The following is a 17,782-nucleotide window of genomic DNA, read 5'->3' on the forward strand; positions in this document are numbered from 1 at the left end:
AACCCACCGTGTACCAAATGCAAGGATTATTATGATTATTTCATCTTCTCTACGAAGTGGGTCCTCCGGACTTGGACGCGCACATGTGTCCTGATAGCTTCAGGGCTAGACAAGCTAGAACCCAGTGTGCGCGTGTGGTTCTCACTGCAGAATTTGCTCTGGCACGGACGGACTTTGCGGGGGTGGGGGGGGGAAGAAAATGAACCTCAACTTTATACATCCTCTTCCACTTGGCATTGGATTGATCAGAGGCCTAACACCAATGTTTTTGAAGACAAAATAGTTCAGCGGGCTCAGGGTAGGTGGAAATTTGGGGACTCACATTGTGTGTTGTGGTGGGGGGGCGGAGGGTTGAGGGGGTGGGGGGGGGGGAAGAAAACAGATGATGACGGAGAGGAGTAGGGAAATGCGGTCGCCTTTTATTCACTCTGCCAACTCACTGCGGGATCCCAGAAGGTAGGAAAGTGTGGGTTGTGTGTGTGTGTGTGATGCGCGCTATTGCAAACCACGCAGCTGACAGTGCTACTGTGGATCTGGTGAGCTCAGGCATCGCGCTGACAGCTTACATCACACGTGTGGAGGTGTGAACAGTGATTTATTGCTTAATAGCCCATGGGTCTCAATGATGGAAGTACTTTGGAATATCTTTACGTCCGATCCAATCTCCCCCAAACAAACACTCTCTTGTCAAGATGACTCCGCTATCCTGTGCTATCCACTTCCTCCTCAATGATAGTTCTCTCTCTTTCTCTCTTTCTCTCCTGATCCATCCCTCTCCTCGGCTGCCCTCTCCCCGCCGTCCTTACGCTTTCCAAGACGCTAAACTGCGTGAAGGGGGCTGGACGAGCACAAGTTGTTGTTGTTCTTTCTCTGCTCCTTGACTGACTGTCGTTGTCTGTCGAGCGGTGGGTACTTTGGACTATTTGTTTCAAGGAAGGAAAACGACCACTGCCTGAATCCACGCCATTTCTAAGGGCGAAATCACCATCGCCTGACAAATTGCACGGTGGTTGGATTTGGTGATGGCAGCCCAGCTCAGTCGGTAGCACTTTCACCTCTGAGTCAGGTTGCAGGTCACTTCGCTCCCCCCTCCCCCCCACCTCCTCACGCCTCAAAGCTTCGAACTCCAATGCATTGATGGGCTCCACTGCATCGGTGGAGGTGCTGCCTGTTCTGATGGTTCTTAATGATCCCAAGGCACGATTCAAATAGAGAAGGGAGTTTCTCTCCCTGGATAAAAATTGGTCGTTCACTTCACGGCTGCTTGCGCCATGTTGCTGTGCGCAAATTGACTGTTGTGTTCACCCACAAGATACACAGTCACTACACTTCACAGTGCATCCCGTGAAGAGCTTTGAGACGTTCCTCTCGACTTGAAAGGCGCCGCAGCCATCAAATGTAATTTTTTTTTATTGCTTAAAGTTAATTGCAAATTATAACCTATTAATTAAATTCAATTCAATTCAATTACGGTGTGAATAAGGTAGCCTTGTATCACAAGTGGAGCAGCGGTTCACCTTAACGAAATAAATTCAAATGTATTTGCTCTTTTAGACGATAATGGCCACAGCGTTACGCTTTGTATGAGAACGTGCTTTATTCTCTGATCTTTTGCTTGTGATCAATTTGAAGTGTATTGTGAGTTATTGGAGTCCTGTAGCTCAGTGGTTTGAGCGACTTGGGTCCAATTCCCGGCAGAGCAAAACCTTAGGCAAGTTTCTTTACTCCACACGCCTCTGTTTACCTATCAGCAAGTAGGAACCTGGTTGTTAGTCGATTGGCGGATCGCTTATCCGGGGGTTATCATTCCTTCAAAAAAATAATAATAATAATCATTTGGTCATTTAATCCACGACTGTTTGTGGGACGCTGCCGTGTGCAATTGGCTGCCATGTTTCGCCCACAAAATACGCAGTCAATTCAATTTACAGTGTATCCTGTGAAGCGCTTTGAGACGTCTCAAAGACGTGATAAGGCGCTGTATCAAATGCGAGGATTATTATTATTATTATTATTGGCAGCCTCATCCTATTCCTCTGGGACTCCCTTCTCCCTCCCTCGATCCTCCGCTCTACCTCTTCCCCTCCCTCGCTATCCACCTTTTTTTCTTCCAGCTCATTGCCTGTAGCTCGCAAGCATATTGGGGGCAGCGCGGAAGTCCGCAAATCAATTCGTGACCCCGGCGACTTCGTTAGAAATACCAATTAAGCCAACTAATTAATCAGGGCTTTAATTAGCCACCCTATGTGAATGACCTAATTTCAACCAGGTTTTATCCGAGATGAAAGCCGGCCACTTTGTTTTGCGTCTGTCCCGTTTGATTTTCTTACCCTGGAAAGACAATAAATACACAGCGAGGGTAGAGTGCATCAGGTTGGAGGGCTCTGGGTTAACAGCAAAGGGATGTCTTTGATCCCCTTTCGAGACATCTCCCCGACGTGAAAGACCGCGTGTCGCAGTTGTAAGGTTTATTATTGTTGTTTATTGGTTGTGGTTGTTGTTGTTGTTGTTATTGCGGTGGACGATGAAGTCACCGGAATGATACCAGGGCTTAAAGCGTTAAATTACGAGGACAGGTTTCATAAACGCGGTCTGTATTCCCTGGAGTTTAGAAGGGTGAGGGGTGATCTGAGTGAGGTTTTTAAAATAATAAAGGGATTTGATAGATCATGGCTGATCCAGAGAAACTATTTCCTCTGGTGGGGGAATCCAGGCCAAGGGGGGCATCATATTAAAATTTAGGGGTGGAATCAGGAGGTAGTTTTTTGCCCAAAGGGTAGTGGAAATCTGGAACTCTCTCCCCCAAAAGGCCAGGCTTTGTGTGCCGGATCCATTCACGTCTTCAAGGCTGAGGTGGTCCGCTACTTGTTCGGGTATTAAGGGATATGGAGCAAGGGCGGGCGATTGGACTTGAGGCACGGATCAGCCATGCTTTTATAGAATGGCAGAACAGGCTGGAGGGGCTGAATGGCCTCCTCCTGCTTCTACCTTTCTTTGTTTCTGCGAAGGGAATGCAGAATATTTGGACAGACAGACAGACAGAGAGAGAGAGAGAGAGAGAGAGATAGAGGAAGGATTGCACTGAGATTCTTTGAGTTGTGGAGTCTGACAGTCTGTGTGAGAGCATCCAGAAGCTGATGAATACGCTAAACGGCTTCAGGGCGCTTCATCGTGGCTGACATTTTGTGGCACAGTGACATCTGCTGCGAAACGTTATTTTCATTTTCCTCTCTTAACGTACTCCTGTTTTTTTTCATTTATCCTATTTCCCATCTCTCTCTCTCTCTCGCTCTCTCTCTCTCTCTCTCTCTCACTCTCAGAATAACACACAGTCGATTCACTTCGCAGTACATTCTATGAAGGGCTTTTTAAGACGTCTTAACCACGTGATAAGGCGCTCTATCAAATGCAAGGATTATTATTATTATTATTATTATATATTTTTTTAAAATTGCAAGTAAAACGTCGTGAGGGCATCCGATTGCATTAAGCGCATCGATGTACGTTGATACGGGCCGCAAAGCTGGGCCTTAACACTGAGATATTAGCCCGGATTCCGTTATGATTATTTACCATTCTCATTTTTGCGGCTGTTGGTGACGGCGATAAAATTCCTCGCGACGAGACCCGCAGCCCGTGGAACTGAACCGGGATTCTGTTCCAAACTCGTGCCTGCTGCGGTGGGGTCGATTCAAACGCCCTCGGGTTTGGGGCGGTTGGCGGGGGGGGAGGGAGAGTGGGTGGGGGGAAGAGAGAGAGAAAGAGAGAGAGAGAGAGAGGGAGAGAAGGGGGAAGGGGGAAGGAGAAACGGGGGGGAAGGGGCGAGGGGGGGTGGGGGGTGGCAGGGCTCAGTGTGATGGACTGAACTCTGGGATGTGCAATCTGTCTGTTCCGATCAAGGTCGGGGAGTGTACCCCATCTCCGGCACTGTGTTCAGCTCAGCAGGGGAACGAATTGAGGGCTTCACGTCCGCAGCTCACCAACTGAGCAACCGACCCGAGGGGTGAAGGGTGATCCGCAACCGATCTCCGCAGAGCTCTGCGATCAGATCCGAGGATCGTTCATTTGATTCCCATCAAGCCCCTTGCTAGTAACCCCTCGAGGCATCTGGCTCCCAGAAATTCCGATATTTTTTCCTTGCTGCGATGATTTTAGAAGGACGAGACAGAAGGATTCGCGTCGCTCGCTCGTTGCGTGGCTTTCAGCGGTCCGGGGGGGTGGGGGTGGGGGGGGGGGTCCTCGCAAAATCGGGCCGCGAGGGACACACGGCCACTACACTTCACAGGAGAAAAAAATCGTGTAAATGTTTCGAGTGCAGCGACAACAAGGACAAAGCAAGGCATTTATACGGCGCCTTTCACATCGGGAGGACAGCTCAATGCGCTGCTCAAACATGTTTCTGCTGTGAAAGGTCCTGGATCCACTGCAAGGGGATGATTATTATTTTGATCACTGCAGTAAACTTCTGCTAACTCAACCCTATCTTATCTAGTCTCTAACACTTAAGTCATCATGCTGTCAATACCTTGCTCGCATTTATTTATCTATTTACACGCCCGCCTGACTCACCTAACTCCTAATAACTCGGCGCTGAGGCTGAGAAGCGTTTTGAGACGTCTGGGGCGATGTGATAAGGCGCTGTATCAAATACCAGAATTATTAGTAGTAGTATTTTTATAATATGATTATTACTTGGTTGCCAAGGCGTTAGGATCTGGAGGAAACATCCAGACAGCAGGGATTTACACATCAGAGCAGAGCGCAAGTCGATTCTCGGTGTAATTGTATTTTGTTAGACAGCCAAGCCTAAGCCTTACGAGAATATTAGAGTTCACTGGACGTTGTAGGTCTCGAAGTTCAGAACGTTTTACAAGGACGTGGCTTAAGCCAGGGTTTGTGACTGTTGGCATCGGGATAGTGTTCACAGCGGACGCGCGCGCGTGTGAGTGTGGGCGGGTGTGAGTGTGTGAGACTGTGTCTGTGTGAGTGCGTGTGTTTGTGTGAGGGTATTTGTGTGTTTGTGTGAGCGCGTTTGCATGAGACTGTGCGCGCTTACGTGTGTATATGAGCGCGTGTGTTATGCGAGTGTGGATTGATTTGCCTTCGTGCTTGCTGTTGAGGGAGGAATGAAGGAAGGAGAGGATCTTGAGGAGGGTTCAGTTGCATCCTGCCTGAGCGAGAGAGAGAGAGCGCCCTGACTTTGAGATGAGATGAACTGACCCTGTGATTACAATAACTCTGAGATTACATGTTGTGGTTGTTGGTGAGCAGGGCTCTGACTTCATCAACCGTTTAAAGGTTACAGTCGATGACCAAACGTTCTTACGGCCTGAAATTCCACTGAATATCTTTAGCCTGTAAACAGATTTAGTTTTGATTTTGCCTTGAAATCCAAACCGGCGTAGGATTGTGCGGGAAATATATTCCCCTTTTGAGAGACCTCACATTAATGTAAAATCCATCGCAAACAATTACCAATAATTACGGTTGAGGCTGTGCTTGTTTTTTTTTCTTACATTCTTTCTCTCTCTCTCTCTCTCTCTCTCTCTTTTTGCCGCCACCTCCCTCTCTGATTGAAACTCTCCTCCTCTCTCCCCTCTCTCTTGCTGTACGAATCGCCCAGTGAATTTTCTAAAGAGAGAGAGAAAGCCAAAGCCAGGGGAGACTTTCAGAAGCTACGGGAGAAACAGCAGCTTGAGGAGGACCTGAAGGGATACCTGGACTGGATCACACAGGCCGAGGACATTGACCCTGAGAACGAAGAAGATGGAGGCAACGAGGAGAAGAGAAATCGTGAGTCGCTTTTACATTTACCGATGCACGGCCGAAGCGGGGGGGGGGGGGGGACTGTTAACGTGATCGACGCTAACTTTGTTTGCTCTGGTGTGGGGTTTTTTATGGTGGTGGGGAGGGGGGTTGGTTTATTGGTCAGCCTCCACGTGTCTTGACAAGTGTCGCCGCGCTTAAGAGTCTCCAAACCCAACTGAGAATTCCATGCGTCCCACCTGCACGTGTTTTGCTGTGCTACAGAGTGAAAATAGCGTCCGTACCGTTCAGCTAGCGCAGGGGCAGCAAGAGGGTGGGGCGACCTCTTTGGTCGGCCAACAAAATAAATGTTACTCGCTTGAATATTTTCTCGATTTACAGCGTAACTCTACCCTACAGCAAAACTCACACAGGTTGGGACCGTAACAATTAACACGACTCGTGCAAAGCCTGAGTTGCGGCAAACCTGCGCGTGCGGCTGCAAAATTATTCGGGGAGGGCAAGTTTGCAGGGCTATGGGGAGAGAGCGGGTGGTGGGGGGGGGGGGGAGTGGGGTTGATTTGGAAGCTCTTTTCAAAGAGCCGGCACAGACACGATGGGCCGAATGGCCTCCTTCTGCGCTGTATGATTCTATGATGACTTGTGTAAAGTTATGTGCAAGTCGGGTTTTATAATGGACTCACACGTGCAATGTTTTGATGTTTCTACGATTAGTTTTTGGCCAACCTTTTTTGCTTGACCAATAAACTGGTCGTTTAAACTCGCCCCTGGGGTCACGCGAAGGATATCTCTCGTCACAGTGATTTCCTGCTCTCACAATTCCCGTCTATTCCTGTTCCTCTCCGCGTCGAGTTCCTGCAGGACATGCGACACACTTCAGTTACTGGAGAGAATCTCTCCACCTCCCCTCCTCTCCCCTCCCCTTCCCTCCCCTCGGGTTCCTGATTAAAACGAATCCCGTTAAGGAATACCGCAGATGAGATCGCAAGATCGTTTCTGGTAAAAGAAGTCCCTTCAGCCCACGTGCGATTTGAAACGTCAATAAAAATGCAAATCGTTTGCTGTTGTTTTAATTTAGCCCTTAATTTACTCGAACAGTGCATTCGAGCACAAGTGAAAGAGCTACCGTGTAGTCCCACTGCCCCGCGCTGCCCCTTTTCATTTTCGTTCCTTTCAAGTACCCGCACCCCCAAAACCACACCGTCAATTCACTTCACCGTATATTCCGTGAAGCGCTTCGAGACGTCTCGAAGACGTGATTCGGTGCTGTGTCAAACGCGAGGGTTATTTATTGATATTTGTAATCCAATTCCCTTCTGAAAGTGATTGGTGAATCGGCCTCCGCCACCCTCTCAGGCGGTGCTCTCCAGACCCTACCAACTCGCCATTTATTAAGCGTTGGCCAAGCAATCTTTACCGATCAAAGATAAACCTGATCTGATCATCCCCTGTCTTGCCTCTCGCGAGTGCCACCCACCCTCCTGTCCGCCTCCCTTACCGGCTGCCACCCCAAAGGCAGAAACGTGACAACTCTCAAGACGCAAACCAGGCAAATAATCCCTCTTGACTCTGCCGCTCACGTTTGTCACGCTGCATCTGCTTTGGTGTCTGACACGTCTTTAGGTGACTGAGAATGGCACTCGGGTGTCGCCGAGGCTGTTTATTTTCCGTTAAGGCTACAAAAAAAAAGTGTCAAGAGACCCAATGCTCCACCATTAAAACACAGACCAGTCTCCCTTCCACAGGGTGACCAAAAAGTCGCGATCCCACCACAATATCTGATAAGTCTTAATCAAAGTGATGATTTATTTTGTAGATAACAGGGTAGTCATTATGACTATTTGGTCACCCTGTGTAAGAACTTAAGAATTTACTGGGCTGAAGAAGACCAAGTTCCATCCAGTTTGCCTTCCGCCATCCTGAGAGTCACTTGGCATGTCGTGTCCCAAACTATATGTGTGTATTCCAACCCTCAAATGAGCACGTTTGAAAACTGTCGGCCAGGACACGGGGAGAAAGTCCTTTCGAACGCTACCGGGGGAATAGACAGAGCCTTGGGTTTAATGTCTAGCCTCCGACAATACGACACCACACTGGAGCTTCAGCCTAGGCTGCGAGCTCCAAACACCCAACCTCCCCCCCTACCCCACCCTCCCACAACAACCCCCAGCCCGGCCCACCCCCATCCGCCAACACCCACAACCTTCCCGTCACACGCAAATCGAGGGGAGCAAAAGGCCCGTCTCTCGACTGGACTCGATCCCGTTCAGTGGAGATAAAAATCACGGCACACATCCAATTCCTTCAACCTGCTTTGCCTGATCCGTGCAGTGTCTGCAGCTCATTTAATTAAACGCTTAAAACAGTCGGGCTATAAACTTAACGAGCGAGGGGCAGATAAAGAAGGCCCTTCCGCCCACGTTTGATCTCGCCCTCTAGGAATGTTATCTGCCCACGACGGATTACTTACCCGCCTCCCGCCCCCGTTGTAAGCTCAGTGCCATCCTTTTATTTTAAACGGAATCCTGCTAACCACTGATCTGGACACAACCTATGCACAGTTATGCACTGAAGTTGTTCAGCGGCCAGTGAAGCCCTCCAAACATTGGGCAGGTTTCCTTACTCCACGCACACGCCTCTGTTTACCTGGCAGTAATTAAGTGGGAACCCGCTCGTTAGTCGATTGGCGGATCGCTTTTCCGGGGGTAATAATCCCATCAAAATAAATGTTTTTAAAAAAACAATGATAATAATTTGCTCACTCAATCCACGGCTGTTCGCGGGACGCTGCTGTGCGCAGTCGGCAGCTGCGTTTCGCCCACAAAATGCACGGTCAATGAATTTTTGCGGTATATCCTGTGAAGCGCTTTGAGACGTCTCAACCGCTTGGTGGGACGCTGTATTGAAATACGAGGATTATTATTCTGTACTAGCGGTTGGACCTTCAGCCTCTCTTGCCCCCTTTGGACCTCTATCCCACAGTCCCTTCGTCTCGCCCTCCCCACCTCCCGACCCCAGCTCGGGTGCAAAAACCCTTGACACCTTGGGACGTCCTCCCGACGTGAAAGGCCGGATGCAAATGATAATTGTTGTTATCGTATTATTATTATTTCAATGCTGCCTTGAGTTTTTCTCTGGTGCTGTCGCTTCTGTTTAAGAGGGTTGCGTGTGGTGCGTGTGCGTGCGTGCGTGTGTGTGTGTACGCGAAGCCTCATTTTGTTTTGTCCATTGCTGTTCCTTCCCGATCTTTGCTATGTTGCTGCTGCCCTCTGATGTTTGAATGCATGGAATTGCATGCGTTGGTAACATCCCAGGGCTGACGCTGGCTGAATTAATGGAGGAGAAGAAAAAGGGAACGTTTAGCTGGTTTAGTAGCTCTTCCAGGAGACATGGTAAAAGCTTTTTTTGTTTGTTTGCTCTTGTCTTGGGTTTGTGCGTGCGTGCGTGCGCGTGTGTGTGTGCGCGCGTGCCGCTCTCTCGCGCCTTTCGCTCCGTGTCGCAGCGGACATCCCACGTCACTGCGTGCAAAGGGTTTCTCTGTAGACTGTCGGGCTGCCCTTATAGCACGGTTGTGGTGGTGCTTTTTTTGGGGTGGGTGGGGTCCATTCATAAGTGGGTGGGGGGGGGGGCTCCGCCGTAAAAAACCTCCATTGCCGTCACTCCGGGAAGCCGGGAGTGTACTGCGTGTCGTGTTTGCACAGCGGGGTATAAGCGGGACCTGTGGTAAACGGCCGGGTTATAACGGGGACCCGACTATACTGTGTTTTTTGCTGCAGTGCTTTTTATTTGTTTGCAATTGTGTGTGCGTGTGTGCGCGCGCGTGTGTGTGCGTGCGTGTGTGCGTGCGTGTGTGCGTGCGTGCATATGCGTGTGTGTGTGTGCGCGCGTGTGTGTGTGTGTGTGCGCGGGCCTCGTTTCATCACCATTATTCTCTGATACCCTGAAATCCGAGCTCCTAAAAGTAAGTGTTGACTTGTAGGAACATGCAGTGTTTGTGTGTGTGTGTGTGTGTGTTTGTGTGTGTTTACGCCCAAGAAACTGATTGTACACGAGGGGAGAAATTTTATGGTGGCTCTGGATTTTTTCACTCAGCGTTTCGGGACACACAGAACGCGTCACGTTGTTGGAATTCAGCCTCAACTTCGAAGACGGCCCTGACTTGAAAGCCACCGTATCAATTCAAGCTGTTGTTGTTAGTCAGACGGGTGTCTTGTCTGACACACGCGTGTTTCTGTTCTCCCAGCCAGCAGCGTCAAGCGCTTTGAGACGTCCTCCCGACGCGAACGGCTGTGTACAGACGCAAATTGCATTGCATTGTGTGACAGAGGAAAAAAAGGGGCTTAGGAGGCGTTTATACAGGAGTGTGTTGGGGCTCCAGTGGACAGTGAGGTAGAGTTGAGCAGCAGAAGTTGGATTCGCTTCCACAACTCCCGTTCTGACCAACGCTGCTCCTGTCAGCTATGTCGCTGTAGGGAGAGAGCGAGGGATTCCATTTTCATCTGAGCCAAAGAAAGTGTGGGAAGTAACACCTCCCGCCAGGAGCAGTAAGAGGCCATTCAGACCACTGAGCCTGTTGCACCACCTGTTGCACCGGATTTCGAGCTGGTTTTAGGGGCGATTGCCCTGTCCAGAGGTATCCATCCTGCGTCATTCCTGACGCGACTTAAGGAAGCGTCACTTAGTCTCCCGTCGGGATGTGCGAGACGGCAAAAAAATCTCCGTCAGCCGGACGGGCGGGCGGGCGGGCGGGCGGGTAGGCAGAGACTGCAGTCTCCATTAGACGGTACTAATTGAGGAGGCGACGGCCAAAAGTACACTCGATACTTGGTTTGAGAAATTCCGTTGTTTCAGAGGGGGAAGGAGGGGAGTGAGGGGGAGTGAGGGGGAGTGGTGGGGGGGGGTGGGGGGGGGTAAGGATTTTGTGCAACATTCTGTTTGTTCTCCCAACAAAATGCACAGCGGATCCCCTTGTACAGTAAACAGATCCCCGCGAAACTCTTTGAGATGTCTTTTCCCGACGTGAAAGGCGCTGTATTGAAATGTAAGTATTAATGACACGTTTGATCCCTTCCCCTTCCCCCCCCTCACCCCCCACCCCCCACCTGCCCCGACAGCGAGCATGCCGACAAGCGAAACCGAATCCGTTAACACAGAAAACGTGGCGGGGGGAGAGGCTGAGAACGCGATCTGCTGCGGGAAGCTGTGGTGAGTCAAGATCAGTCGCCGCGCTGTGCAGTACATCCCGCGAAGCGCTTCGGAGCCGCCACTTTTCCCCGCGCGGACAGTTTGTACAGTCGACGGGTCCCGAGCGGATCGAGTTCATTCGAGATCCTCGTTCTCACCTTTATATCCCTCGTTTCCAGTCATCTTTCCCCCCACCCCCCAACCCCCCCACCCCCAGCCCCCCAGGATTATTATTATTAAGCGCTTTAGGATGTCCACCAGACATGAAAGGCGCTGTAATAACGTAAACTTGTATCGTGTCGTACTACGTCTGTAAGCGCTTAACGGTTTGATGGAGGAAAAGGGGAATATTGGGAATAGGATTTAAGTTTGTGGCGGTTTTACAAAGTAACTTCTTGTCCTGTTTTCTCTGCGTCACACAGTCACCGTATTTCCAAGTCAAAGTTCAGGTCAGTGCACATTTTCCTTTTCCTCCCTTTATTTTTCTTTTAACCTTTGATTTCCACGCCCGCCAATTGAACAATGACCGAGTCGCCGTATCTAAAGTGTTTGTGTGTATTGTGTGTTTGTGTTGCGTGTTGTGTGTTGTGTGTGTCGCCTCTCAGGATGATCTGAGTTCTCGCTTTGTTTCACTGCCTCGTCCCTATACATCCTCTTGGGCTCTGGCCTGCTCCACGTCCCCCGCCTGGTTCTCCCCGCCATTGGCGGTCGGGCCTTCAGCCTCTCTGCCCCCACCCTTTGGAACTCCATCCCACAGTCCCTCCGCCTCGCACCCTCTCTCGCCTCCTTCAAGGCACCTCTCAAGAAACCTCCTCTTCGACCGTGCCTTCGGTCACCTTCCTACGCCCCCCACCCTCCCCGCCCTCCACCCCCTCCTGATCCCAACCCCCAGCTCGGGTCCAAATCCCTGACTGTCCAGCGCCTCGGGACGTCCTCCCGACACGAAAGGCGTCACGTAAAATGTCATTTGTAGTTGTTGCTGTTGCTAAAAAGGGATTCAGGCCATTATTCGCCCAAAAGAAACAAATCCAGGGCAACATTTGTCAGGAGCAAATTTATCCCCTGGTCTTGGGTTTGCTTTTAGAGGTTCCTTTTCTCTCTCTCTCGTTCGCGCTCTCCTGTTTGCTCGGGAATTTTAGGTCAATATTGACAGTGTTATTTTTACTGCAGTTGCCAGTCGTCCGGGCAATCTGATATGATACACGAGGAGCCAATGTGCACACTGCACAGACAGGCATGTGTTTGCTTCGGCACAATCAGGTCCTAGAAACCAAGCTGGAGATAGCAAAAGGCGGAGAGGAGACAGGCAAAGCTGGGAGGGTGGGGGGGGGGGGGTGTCAGGGATAGGCATCTGGTGACTGATTATCTTAGAGGTGCATCGCCTCTCGTTCGATGCAGAAAATGTTGTATTTTGCTTGGAAATAATCCCTTTGCGTTTAAGAGCATCCAAACCGGACTGAGAGTTCGGTGCTCCCCCGCCTGCCCGCTCTCAGCAAAACTCGGATCTTTTCAAAGCCTTTTAATAATAATAATAATAATAATAATTATTTTAATTATTTTATCCGAGCTCCAGTCCGCGCGGGCACATAGAGCGACCGGAAACAGGAGGCAGCAGGGCCTCGAGAGCCTGCGGTCCCGGCTTGAAAGGCGCGAGAGGTATCGAAACGCGACGATAGTAACCGTTACTTACGGCGTGTGTCTCTCTCGTTACCGTTTGCCGACGCAGTCGTCGCTGGCGTCGATGGAACAGGTGCTGTCGGAGGCGATGCCGAGCTGCCGTGAAGTCTGTGAGTTTCTACTGGCTCGTCATCATCCTGGTCTTTCTGAACACACTGACAATTTCGTCCGAACACTACAACCAGCCCATGTGGCTGACATATATTCAAGGTGAGGCTTCGTGTCCCAAGCCTAACCCTAGCCCCGTAGCTCAGCGGTTAGAGCACTCGCCTCGCAAGCAAGAGGACCCGCGTTCGATTCCCGGCCGGGGCGAAAGCTTTGGGCAAGTTTCCCTGCTCCTCACGCACGCCTCGGTTTACCCAGCAGTAATTAGGATCCCGGTGGTTAGTCGATTGGCGGATCGCTTTTCCGGGGATAATTCCTTGCGAAAAGAAACAATGAATAAAAATCATGATAATTTGGTCACTCGACCCACGGCTGTTCGTGGGGGTCGCGCTGTGCGCAATCGGCTGCCGCATTTCGCCCGCAAAGTACAGTGTAACCCGTGAAGCCCTTTGAGATGTCTCGAAGACGTGATTAGACGCTGCATCACATGCGAGGATTATTATTATTAATATTATTATTATTATTATCTGCTCTGGCCGGTTGGTTTGACGAGTTCAATTAAATACAAGGGATCGAGAGGAGAGAGAGAGAGAAAGTAAAAGGCAATGAGCATCATTGTTGTGAGACTGGGAACACCCTGGGGCCTGGATTCCCAATCAGTGCGCAGCTGTGAGGTAGGCGACCATTTCATTTGGTGGCTGTTAATTACAGACCATCACTTGCCAATGTCAGCCTGGCTCAGTCGCACCACGCCGGCTGGGAGATAGACTTGCCGAGGGTCAGCAGACTAACACGTTGGTCAGGAAGTGCCCACCCCCGTCCGCCTGCCTGTCTCGTTTGCGGTTCGGCCGGACTTCCAAAAGGTTCCCGCAGTGCTGTTCGTAAATGGAAAGGAGTTCCTCTCTTCCCCGGTGTCCTGGTTCTTATCTGACAATCCCCGCAATTTAAAACCAGTCACTTGCTTCATGGCTGTTTGTGGGACGCGATAAGGCGCTATCTCAAACGGTGAGGATTATTACTGTTATTATTATGAATCGTTCCCCACACGGAGCGGTTCGAAAAAATAATTGGTCCCCGGTGAAAAAAAATCGCATCGTGTTAAATATGAAGGTAAAATAATAATAATAATAATAATGTGCGTTTGACGCAGCGCCTTTCGCGTCAAAGAAGGACGTCTCAAAGCGCTTCACAGTCCGCGCTGTAAAGTGACGTGACCCGTGTGTATTTCGTGGCGGGAGCGAGAGCGCATTCCATCCCATTCCGACAACCCCGCTCTGGAATTTCCACGTGTAGGTGGGACGCACGGAAGTCTCAGCTGAGCTTGGATAGTCTTAAGCAACGGTGAAGGGTTCCCAACCAAAACCAAATCGTGACAAGCGCGCTCAGGGCGCTAAAGCGAAGCTAGCGAGATCTTTTCTTAGCGTCGAATCGTTACCGACCTCTTAGCCCGAGAGCAGTCCGCACTGTCCCGAGGATTTTGTCACTTAATAATTAAAGACGAAACACCGACTCCTTCAGCGGGAGTTTAATAAATATGCACGGTCTCCAGCTGCTGCCCACGAACCCCTAAATAAATAATCCCTGCCTCGCACGCCCGGGTTGTAACCTACCTACGATCAGTGCAGACCTAAATCATCATGGGCAACGCCAACGACAGGTTGCTCCGGAGACGCTGCCCCACGTGAAGGACGCTATGTAAATGCAAGTTGTTGTTGTCGTCGCCGTCGGGGAAGCCAAGATGCCCGAAATTATACGCGTGAGCCCGTTTAATAAGAATGATAACAACCGATCCTTGCATTTGATACAGCGTCTTACCACGCTGTTGAGACGTCTCAAAGCGCTTCACAGGATAGATTGTGACTGTGTATTTTGTGGGCGAAACGGGGCAGCCCATCGCATACAGCAGCGTCCGCACAAACAGTCGTGGATTGCGTGACCACATTTTCCGGGGGGGAAGGGATTATTACCCCAGGAAAGCGATCCGCCAATACCGTTGGGTAAACAGAGGCGCGGGCGCGTGTGGAGTAAGGAAACTTGCCTAAGGTTTTTCCCTGCCCGGGAATCGAACCCAGGTCCTCTCGCTTGCTGACCACTCCGCTTCTATGTTGCAGGCTTCTGTGGCTTGCGGAATATTTTCTTGGCAGCCCAACGGGTTCAGAGGGACAGTTATCACTCCGGCAGGAGACGTAGATTAGAACAATCTGCTGGACTCGGGTTAGGCAGAGAAGCTCAGTGTTTAAAAATAGTTTGGGCTAATGCACTTCCATCATTGCGGAGTAATTGACTCCATGAAATTTTTAAACGCCAGAGCGCATGACGAGGCTCTGAAACTTTCATTCGTGAACGTCAGATGCTGGCGTTTAAACTTTTATAAAGCCCGCGACTAAAATTAGGAGCTGCGCTGCTTTCTTCCTCTCCCCCCACCCCCCACTCCCCGCCACCTGACCATCCGACAGAGAAACAGAGCCAGCGCTGAATGTGCGGTCAATTTCACAACGCTTTCCCAGGCTCGTATCCGCCTGTCTGGCCGACGATGATGGGGAGATTTATTTCGATATTAGAATCACGCAGTCTGAGCTGAGGCTCCAGTGCTGCGCTGGGGGGGGGATGTTAAAGATTCCACGGCACTGCTCGAAAAGAGAAGGGAGTTTCTCTCTCTCTCTCTCTCTCCAGGTGTCCACCGCCCCCCCCCCCCCCCCCCCACACCCCCAAATAAAATGCACTCGCTCCATGGCTGTTTGTGGGACATTGCTGCGCTGTGAGCTCAGCGATCCTGCTAACAATAACAATAATAATAATAATACTTGCATTTAATACGGCGCCTCATCACATCTTCGAGACGTCTCTAAGCGCTTCACGGGATGTACTGTAAAGCGGAGTGACTATATGTTTTGCGGGTGAGCATAGAGCGACCGGGGATGGCTGGACAAGGAGACCGCGTGCGCGATCGGGTCTGGCGTTTTGCCAGTGGCGACCGAAACATGGCCGTCCTCTTTCCGCCCGCGTTACAGATACCGCGAACAAAGTCCTCCTGGCCCTTTTCACGTGCGAGATGCTGGTGAAAATGTACAGCCTGGGTCTGCAGGCCTACTTCGTCTCCCTCTTCAACCGCTTCGACTGCTTCGTGGTGTGCGGAGGGATCATCGAGACTATCCTGGTGGAGTTTGAGATCATGTCTCCTCTGGGAATCTCTGTCTTCAGATGCGTCCGGCTTCTACGAATATTCAAAGTGACCAGGTGAGCCATATTTGACCGACTTTTGGTGGGATTTGAGTGGGCGTAGGGGTGGGGGGGGGGTGGGGGAACGCTGATCTCAAATTAGAGCGGGGATGGTTACAAGTGAGGTCAGATAACATTCTCTGCGGAGAGAGGGATGGACCCGAATGACCTTCTTCTGTGCCATAAATTTCTGTGACACTCAGAAATTTGGTTGATCAGTCGGGATGGTTAATGGGGTGGTGGTGGGCGGGGGGGTGGGGGTGGGGGTGGGGAGAGGAATTCTTGTGACATATCGGGTGTTAAAGGGTAGACCAAAAGGGTTCTTGCTTTCCTATGTTGCTGTGTAGGAAGCTGGATTAATAATAATAATAATAATCCTTGCATTTGATACAACGCCTTATCACGTCGTCGAGACGTCTCAAAGCGCTTCACAAGACACCCTGTAAAGTGTAGTGACTGTGTGATTTTTGAGGGCCGAAACATGGTGTTGCGCTTGTGTTTTGTCAAGACACTGGACGTCCCTGAGCAACCTGGTGGCCTCGCTGTTGAACTCCATGAGGTCCATTGCCTCCCTGCTCCTCCTGCTCTTCCTCTTCATCATCATCTTCTCGCTGCTGGGAATGCAGCTCTTCGGCGGCAAGTTTAACTTTGACGAAACACAGACCAAGCGAAGCACCTTCGACAACTTCCCACAGTCGCTCCTCACCGTGTTCCAGGTAACGGCGCTCGGTCGAACGGGTAAAAGCCACTGTCGAAATCTACGCAAGGTCAGCCGGGGGGGTCCTCGCCTAACCTCCAACAACAACAACAAATCACACTTACACGGCGCCTTTCGCCTGGGAAGGACGGGAAGCACGTCCCGAGGCGCTGGACAGTTAAGGATTTTGCACCTGAGTTGGGGGCCGGGATCAGGAGGGATGGAAGGTGGGTTGGAAGGTGCCCGAATATCGACCCTAAGAACATAGACGAAAGAAGACTGAAGGTGTGGTCCAAGAGGGAGGGTCTTGAGATGGGCCAGTCAACGTGAGGTGGGGGCGAGGTGGAGGGACTGTGGGCTGGAGTTCCCAAGGGTGGAAGGCAGAAAAGGCTGAAAGGCCCGATTACCGATGGTGGGGTGGGCAGGGCAGGCTGTTGAGGAATGTAGCCCTTTCCTGTTCTCTTCCAACAGATCCTAACCGGTGAAGACTGGAACGAGGTGATGTACGATGGCATCATGGCTTATGGCGGCCCGGCCTCCTCAGGGATGATCGTTTGCATCTATTTCATCATCCTCTTCATCTGCGGTAACTGTATCCTTTCCCCCAGGCAGGGCCGGGCTCGTGTTGCCCTCAGAGAGGGGCAGCGTTCCCAACTTCCCCGGGGGGGGGGGGTGGTGACTGTAGGCGCGGCCGAAGAGGAAGGTTTTCAAGCGCCAATTGAAAATGGGGAGAGAAAGAGAGAGAGAGGACAGGGCGAAGGGGATTGAGGGAGAGAGTTCCACCGGTTCGGGGCGCCGTGGCTGAAAGCACTCACTAACAACAACTTGTGTTTATACAGAACCCTTTAGGGTAACGGCTTGGAGCGTTTTACAATGGTGGGGTTCAGTTGGCGAGCAAGGGGATAACGGGGGGAGCGACCCTAGGCGCGGTCGAAGACACAGTCCCGCCCTCCAGGGAAAGTTTTCTGTAAACGTTGTTAATCTGGGGGTAATAAAAACTCATCCGAGAAAGTTTACCGTGCGAGGAACAATTCTCATCCCTGATAAACTCACTTGAACATCACAGCACCCCGATGCCTTGGGAGGTGGTGACTGCATTTTTTTTTGGGGGGTGGGGTGGGAGGGTGCCTGAGG

The 17,782-nt window shown here is 50.9% G+C and overlaps 1 protein-coding gene across 1 annotated transcript in view; it reads left to right on the forward strand.

The window, feature by feature from the left end:
- The window catches only part of LOC103185068 (voltage-dependent L-type calcium channel subunit alpha-1D), a 133,502-nt gene that overhangs the window by 62,551 nt on the left and 53,169 nt on the right, over positions 1-17,782 (forward strand). The window contains exons 9-15 of the mRNA XM_042339410.1: positions 5,624-5,793; positions 10,881-10,971; positions 11,373-11,399; positions 12,677-12,837; positions 15,744-15,969; positions 16,460-16,667; positions 17,120-17,240. Of these exons, the coding sequence (XP_042195344.1) occupies positions 5,624-5,793; positions 10,881-10,971; positions 11,373-11,399; positions 12,677-12,837; positions 15,744-15,969; positions 16,460-16,667; positions 17,120-17,240 (1,004 nt within the window). The remainder of the gene's footprint in view (positions 1-5,623; positions 5,794-10,880; positions 10,972-11,372; positions 11,400-12,676; positions 12,838-15,743; positions 15,970-16,459; positions 16,668-17,119; positions 17,241-17,782) is intronic.

The sequence above is a fragment of the Callorhinchus milii genome, unplaced genomic scaffold, assembly GCF_018977255.1.
Source record: "Callorhinchus milii isolate IMCB2004 unplaced genomic scaffold, IMCB_Cmil_1.0 Scaffold12, whole genome shotgun sequence".
NCBI lineage: Eukaryota > Metazoa > Chordata > Chondrichthyes > Chimaeriformes > Callorhinchidae > Callorhinchus > Callorhinchus milii.